Source organism: Montipora foliosa, chromosome 4, assembly GCF_036669935.1.
Source record: "Montipora foliosa isolate CH-2021 chromosome 4, ASM3666993v2, whole genome shotgun sequence".
NCBI lineage: Eukaryota > Metazoa > Cnidaria > Anthozoa > Scleractinia > Acroporidae > Montipora > Montipora foliosa.
In genome coordinates this window covers 2,100,813-2,108,312 of record NC_090872.1, presented here as the reverse complement: position 1 = coordinate 2,108,312, position 7,500 = coordinate 2,100,813, and the positions used below count along the sequence as shown (strand labels likewise).

The 7,500-nt window shown below is 40.9% G+C and overlaps 1 protein-coding gene across 1 annotated transcript in view; it reads left to right on the top strand.

Moving 5' to 3' along the window:
• LOC137999512 (N-acetylglucosamine-6-phosphate deacetylase-like) overlaps positions 1-7,500 on the top strand; it is a 14,332-nt gene that overhangs the window by 6,664 nt on the left and 168 nt on the right. Inside the window, exons 7-10 of the mRNA XM_068845290.1 lie at positions 159-297; positions 4,841-4,970; positions 5,687-5,733; positions 6,861-7,500. The exon at positions 6,861-7,500 is cut by the window's right edge and continues 168 nt beyond it. Coding sequence (XP_068701391.1) covers positions 159-297; positions 4,841-4,970; positions 5,687-5,733; positions 6,861-7,108 — 564 coding nt within the window. The 3' untranslated portion in view covers positions 7,109-7,500. The remainder of the gene's footprint in view (positions 1-158; positions 298-4,840; positions 4,971-5,686; positions 5,734-6,860) is intronic.

Below are 7,500 nucleotides of genomic sequence, written 5' to 3'. Positions count from 1 at the left end.
ACATCATTTGAAGTGTGAGTGCCTCATAGATCTATATGTGTCTTATTATACAGCATGTGTCTTATTATACTTGCAGTCCTGGACATGATTGATTTGCTTGCCAAACGCATGTGGCAATTCACCCAACGTTATACCACAGCTCTGTCTTTTGTTTCCAGTTTCATCACAGAGACCCTGGCATTGTTGGTCTTCTTACAAGTTATGATATCCCCAAACCCATGTTCTATGGTTTGATTGCCGACGGTATTCACACACATCCAACAGCAACCAGAATAGCACATAGGTCACATCCTAAAGGTATGTAGATCATTTCCCATTATTTTAGACTGCCAGGAGTCCCTTCTGAGTCAGTTGAACTGCTCACTTTTATAGTCACACAAGCACGCCTAGGGGAGAATAACTCGCTCTATCCCCATTTTCCCAGTTCAGCTGACTCAGAAGGGACTGCTAGCAGTCTACCAATATTTTAAACTAGCAGTTATCAAGGATTAGCGAGGTGCATTCAATTCCTGTCTTGTCATTGATGAGGCATTTTTGTGGAAAATGGTTTTGTACCCTTTTCTAGCATTGGTTTAGTAATGAAGGTATCACACTGTAAGTATATTGACTGTTATCTTGTTGATAATAATTATATTACAAACAATAATGGAATGACCTAAGGAAGGAGCCGCCTCAGAATGCAAGATGGCAGATTCTTTGGATATCACCTTGGAAATCACCCCTGCTCTGCCAGAGGGCAGATGTGCCGCAAATGTGGACAGAAGAACCACTTTCAGTCAAAGTACTGATCTGTCAATCCAAAGGTCAACGCTGTAGAAGAAGTACGGGAAGAAGTTTTTCCTTTAAGTAAAGTTGGAAATGAATCCGAGCTTTGATTACTATGGAAGTCGGCATGCAAAGCAGTCAAAGTCAAGTGACATTCCAACTGGACATAAGGGCTGAATGCAATCTCCTTTTGCTGAAAGATTATTGACGCAAGTCAAACGCTGCTTACACAAGTTTATTAAAATTTACACCAATGAACAGTACATGATATTGGGGCAGACAGAGACCGCTACAGGTGCGATGGCAACAGAAATGTGTTGCAGTTCAACATTGTGGAAGATGACCTTGCCCTGGTGTTATCATATAGCACATGACTTGGACTTGTTACAATAATTATTAATGACTGTGATAGCCCCTCGAACTCCAGTGGTCTCAAGGATACACCCCTTGTTAGTGTTTCAACAGGGACTGGCGACCTTCTAGAGGAATACAAGGATGTCTTTGAAGGTTTGGGTGACCTCCCTGGCGAGTATCACATCGTCACCGATGACATAGTTCTGCCTGTGGTATATCTACCCAGTTGTGTACCAGTCGCTCTTCGAAACCAGATCAAGGAGAAGCTTGATGATACGGTAGCCACTGGTGTGCTTGCACCAGTAATAGAACCAACCGATTGTGTCTCCAGTGTTGATCATTGTCAAGCCAACAAGCTGTGCATATGTCTTGACCCGTGCAATTTGAACAAGGCCATTCGTCACGAGCATTACCAAATGGCAACAGTGGAGGAAGTCACAACCCACCTTTCGCAAGCAAAGACGTTCGCTGTCGTATATGCCAAGGTTTTTGGCAGAAACGTCTCGACACTGAGTCGAGCTACAAGACCACCTTTAATACGCCATTTGGTCATTATAGATGGAAAAACATGCCATTTGGCATCTCTTTAACACCAGAAGTCTGGCAATATACAATGCATTAGTTTGTTGAAGACCTGGAAGGAGTGGAGGTGATCGCAGACGACTTCCTGGTTGCCACATTTTGCAGTACTGACCATGACGTAAACCAGAGTCTTAAAAGAAATGAGCATACTTTTCTCAAGAAATTGCTGTCTGTGGAACTGGAAGTTGAATCGTGCTTAAGGTGATTCCTCAGTATAGACCGTATTCATAAATGGCGGTCACATTTATAATTCTTTTGTCTACGTGCAAATTACCCCACCAAGCCTCATTTTAGAGCAAAAATTCTTTTCAATTCACTGTATGGTATCGAGGCTTGGTAGGCTAAGTTACACTTTGACAAAAGAATTATAAACTGGCGGCCATTTATGAATAAGGTCTATTGCAGCACTGCGCATCCTGTACTGTGCATATGGTGTATCAATATTTATAAATAATATTGATCATACACGCTGAAGCAGTTCTCAAAACATGTGAGAGAAGTTGTGAATTACCCATAACTCTTTGCAAATAAGTGCGCGCAATCCACAAACATGTCGAATTTTGTTGTTTTGATCTACGATAATCGAGATAGACAGGTACGGTGGGGTTTTACTCTTAAGGGAGAAAATTGGTGACCAATATTTTTTTATGGCATAATTTTGGTGCACAAAATTATCCCCTTTAAATGAAAAAAAATTTTTTTAATTATCAGAAGGAAAAAAAGATATAGCTGAAAAACATGGTACACAAAGCTCCTACCCAGAGATGTAAATTATGATCTTGAAAACAACGACTCTAGAAACGTTTTGAGTCGACAAGTCGAGTCGAAGTTGTATATGACAGTGTTCCATATGCTGAAGACGTTCTACCTATCAGGTGTTTTGTCAAGTGTTACTTTAAAAACCCTCTTGTTTAGCTACCGCAAAATGTACCCTGAGCCGATGAAATAACGTGAGTGTTTAGTATCAGTACAGGCTTCACGGGGTTATGATTGGTCGGTCCATTATATCTCTTAAGGAAGCACATTGACTTATCTTTTTTATTGTAGCTCTCAAAACAGGGATTAGTTGGAAACATTCAGGGAAAATTTCAAGAAAATCGCGGGTCATTCGGCAACATTGTTTTCTGATGAATCACCTTAAGTGAAACAGCACCAGTCAAGTGTGAAATACATGGGTCATCTCCTCATTTCCCAGGGGCTAATGCCCGATCCCGAGAAGATTCCAGCCATATTGCAGATGCCTGAACCTGAAGATGTTACTGCATTGAAGCATAGTTATGACTGAAACGATTTCTGGGAATGGTGTCAGACCTATCTTGCAAAGTTTATGCCACATCGGCATCAGAGGATCTGTATTAGCCATGCCTGTGAGATATTGTATTGGCAACTAATGAGTGCTAAGATCAGAGACTTTGTCTTGCGTTGTACAATCTGCCAGACATACCAACCAGAGCAGGCCTGCGAAGAACTTCATCCGCATGAGCTGCCTTCACACCCTTGGCAGAAAATTGCTGCTGATCTGTTTGCCCTTGGACAGCAGACTTTCCTGATAATAGTGGATTACTGGCCCAATTTCTTTGAGGTGGTTGAGATCCACAAGAAGACAGTACAAGTTGTTATTACTCAACTCAAGGTACAATAATTATTTGCTTGCCGTGGAATTCCAGAGGTACTGATTATGGATAGTGGTCCCAAATTCAACAATCAGGATTTCAAGATTTTCTCCTCTAAGTGGCTATTTGAACACTGAATGTCTAGTCAAAGATATCCGAAGTCAAATGGAAGAGTGGAAAATGTAGTAAAAACCTGTCAAGGACTGCTCATGAAAGCGAAGGAAGAGAGGAAAGACCCACTATTGGCAATCCTTGATTGGCGCAATACCCTAAGTGAGGGATTCAGTACATCACCGTCTCAGAGGCTAATGGGTCGATGCACACGCACATTACTACCAACTGCTGAAAAACTTCTTCAGCCAACCAGTGAAATTAAGACCACAGCAAATAATCTAGCAGCAAGAAAAACATTGCAGTGCAGGCCATACAACAGAGGAATCAAGAACCTCACCCCCCTAAAAGCAGGTGATGCTATCCGTATTAAGCTACCCGGGGAGCAGAAATGGAGGCTGGTGCTTCTCTTGGACGATGGTCATATGAAGTAGAGGTAGATGGATGGCGCTTCTGTGGAAACCGCTGCCAGCAGCGATCCACTCTGAAGTCATCACCAGAACCAAGCAGTCACATTGAAGAGTCTCACTGGGCTGAGAATTAAAGGAAACCACCTGTTGTACCAGAGTCCCTACCCAACCAGAGCCAGACCCAGCCCACCCCTGAGTTTGAAGGGAATAATGGAGTGACCCTAGAATAATCTGTCCTGGACAAGGCAAAGCCTATCCCTGCCTTCCACCCCAGATGTTCCGAGAGAACCAGACGTACCCCTACATGCCTTGAAGATTATGACTTAAATTGAACATGATTGTAACATTGCTTAGAACTTGACTTACGTTTCGTGTATTCCTTTTTCATTTTTCTTTTTTTGTTGTAGTTGTTGTTCTTTCTGATTTTGTAAGGGAAAGGAATGTGACTTGACAAGCGTGACCATGGTCGTGTGATACAGAGTCACTCTACATATTCATATCGTGAATGCAGGGATCTCAACATTAAAACTGTTGTTGTTGTTGTTTCACCAAACCTGTGATTTACTGCCTTCATAACTCGACGTACTTGAGTTATAATGCAACATCAGTTTTGTGACATATCAGCAGTCTTTCTTGCTGGATAGCCAAACAGTGTGACTCCCCAGCGCCTGCATGGTAGTCAGTACCGTGTATTGCAGAACGGTCACCCATCCAAATAATAACTGCATCCAACAGGACTTGACTTGGGCAAGCTGTAACACTATCACATGAGATTGAGGTTATCTGTGTCAGAACAAGATGACACCCAAATGCTCAAACTGTATGGCATCACAATCAATACCCAAGAGACATCCCGGGAGACTGACACAATTAGAACGTGTTCTCCTCGAACATAACCTGGTGGACTAGATTCCAATGACAAGGTGTCTGCATCCTCATGATGGAGCCTGTTAGATACATGTATATACATATGTACTTATCTTTTGCCTTTTTGACCCCAAACAGGTCTTGTTTTGGTAACAGATGCAATTGCTGCCCTTGGCCTTCCCCCAGGGATACACAAGCTTGGTCCAATGCAAGTTGAGATTGATCATGAAAAGGCCAGGCTCAAAGGAACAAATACTCTGGCTGGAAGGTAGGGGTTTTTTCAATTAATTACCAGCTTTGAAATACATGTCTTGGCTATAGTATACAGTACATTGTGCAAAATGTTCACCATTGCACTTTTGGTAAATGTAATGGTACAGACAACCATGAGAGAGTGTCAAACCTACCAAGGGAGTAGGGAGTGGGGTTTGTCTAAGCTAACCATTTGCTAACCAGGGTGGTAGCACAAGCATACACTCCTTGAAATAATATGGATATGAGGTGATTTATTTTACAAGCATTGGGGACCAACCTTCCATAGAATGTGTTCAAATATTATTATTAATAATTATATAGATTTAGCCAAGCCTAAAAGCAGAGCTCCTGTTTCTAACCCCAGAAAGCAATATACTGGAAATGTATATGGAAATAATTTTTCTTCTGCATAAAGTACAAATAAGTTGTCATTAGTGTACACATACAGTTTACGGTGATCAGACACCTCTGAGCTGACAGCAGTAAACAAACAAGCCTTGCAGCGCCTTTAGGGATATCCCCTTTTGTAGACATCTGCAAGTCTTGACAACACATTACCACCTAGACCCTTTGAAAATTTTATTTTTGCCACATGTACCCTATTTTAATGTCTCACAGCAACCCAAAATACCTTGTTTGAAGTAGTTGTGTTCTAACTTTTATGTCGGCAAATTTGCAGTCTGGGTAAAACCTCTTAAACTTAATTCACTTTTATTCTTTTTGAAACAGTGTTGCTTCCATGGATGTCTGCATACAAAGATTTAAGAAAATGTGTGGTTAGTCAATTAATCCTACTTTAATCTATAACATACCCTATTAATTTTTAATGATGGTAATATTTAAAATTATTATTCTACGAGAGTGTGCTGGATATGAAGTGATAGATAAGCGCCAAGTTGGTTATAATCATATATCCAGCAAGCCCGAGTAGAATAATTGTTTTATTAAAAACTCCAAGATCAACAACTCTTCCACTGAAGCATCGATTTCTGCCTCGGACATTTCCTGTCCAAAACGGCTTTTGTTGACCATTTTTTCTCAGAGCTGGCGAGCCAATGAAAATGCTGGAAATCTGGTATCTGTAGTTCAGTTTTTAATAAATAGATTTACCCAAGCCTAAAAGTGGAGCTCCCAGGTTATTTATTCTTACATTAAGTGAACCTGGCTTGAACCTGCAATCCAATCAAAACACGTTACGTGGTCAGCAGTCAACTTAAAAGAAAACAGTAGACCTCGATGAGCTCTAAATTTGAGCCCTTGATGTGGTCATATGGTACTGATCATATTGGCATCGATTGGGGGGTAGACTTCCGGTCATACTGCGACCAAAACCAAATTTTCTTGCACAGATGGGTTACCATATTTTCTTACCCACGTTGCTCTGTGCATGCACCTTTGGCGTGCAGAGCTCTGCTAATAAATGGTTGTTTGCAACAAGCAGCCTTTAAATTCATCAAAGAAGGAGTGAAAAGAGGGGTGAGGAGGCAAATCTCACCCAAGGAGGCCTTCTTGCTGTGTTTCTTGAAGTATTGCCACTCACTTGGGGTGCAAGGGATGGCACAGCGGTGAGAGCACTCACCTCCCACCAATGTGGCCCAGGTTGGATTCTCAGACTCGGCATCATATGTGGGTTGAGTTTGTTGGTTCTCTACTCTGCACCAAGAGGTTTTCTCCAGGTACTCCAGTTTCCCCAGTCCTCAAAAACCAACAGTTTACTTGATTTGCATTGATTGTTAATTTCGGTTTACAGTGTCCCCAATCAGTGCTCAAGTGCTAAAGTTACTTTCCTTTACCTTCCTTTCCATGCAAATTACACTGCTGTGGTTATCGCATAAATGTCTCCTTCTTTAGACTCAGCAGTCTTTGGAGGAACATAAAAAAAGACACTATTATCTTGTTTCAGGTTGCACATCAGTAGAGGCACTTGAAGGAGCAACTCTACACCCTGCTCAGGTGTTGAAAATTGAACACAAAAAAGGCACATTGAACTTTGACTCCGATGCCGATTTTGTGTTTCTAGATGACAACCTTTGTGTTCATGCTACATTTATAGCAGGCAAACCTGTGTGGCTCAAGAAAGATGGACTAGTGACAACAATCATGAAACTGAAATACCACATGAATGACAAAAAGGCAAAGGAACATTGTTAGGTTGAACAAAGTGTTTGGTTAACTTTATAGACTGATTGACGGTCTAAGTTCACAGCCAAACGGTCTGGATGGTACAAGGAAAGATTACTCTATAAATTATGTGGATTTCAGAGTAATTCTCACAGTTGGATGTGTGCAATTTTGGAAAAAGGCAATGATATTAATTTGCAGAGAACTCAATCAAGTCATTTCAATTAACTCTGTGCAAGAGACCCATGTTAAATGATTGGTTGAGTTATGCACTATTCTTGAATAGACTTTTCATATGAGAATAGAAAATTAAAAAAAAATAATTATATGAATATTTTTCACTTTTAAAGAAAATTTTGGTATTTTCCTTTGATGCATATTTGACGGAAGAGTGTAAAGTTAATTATGTGGCTTTGGATTGG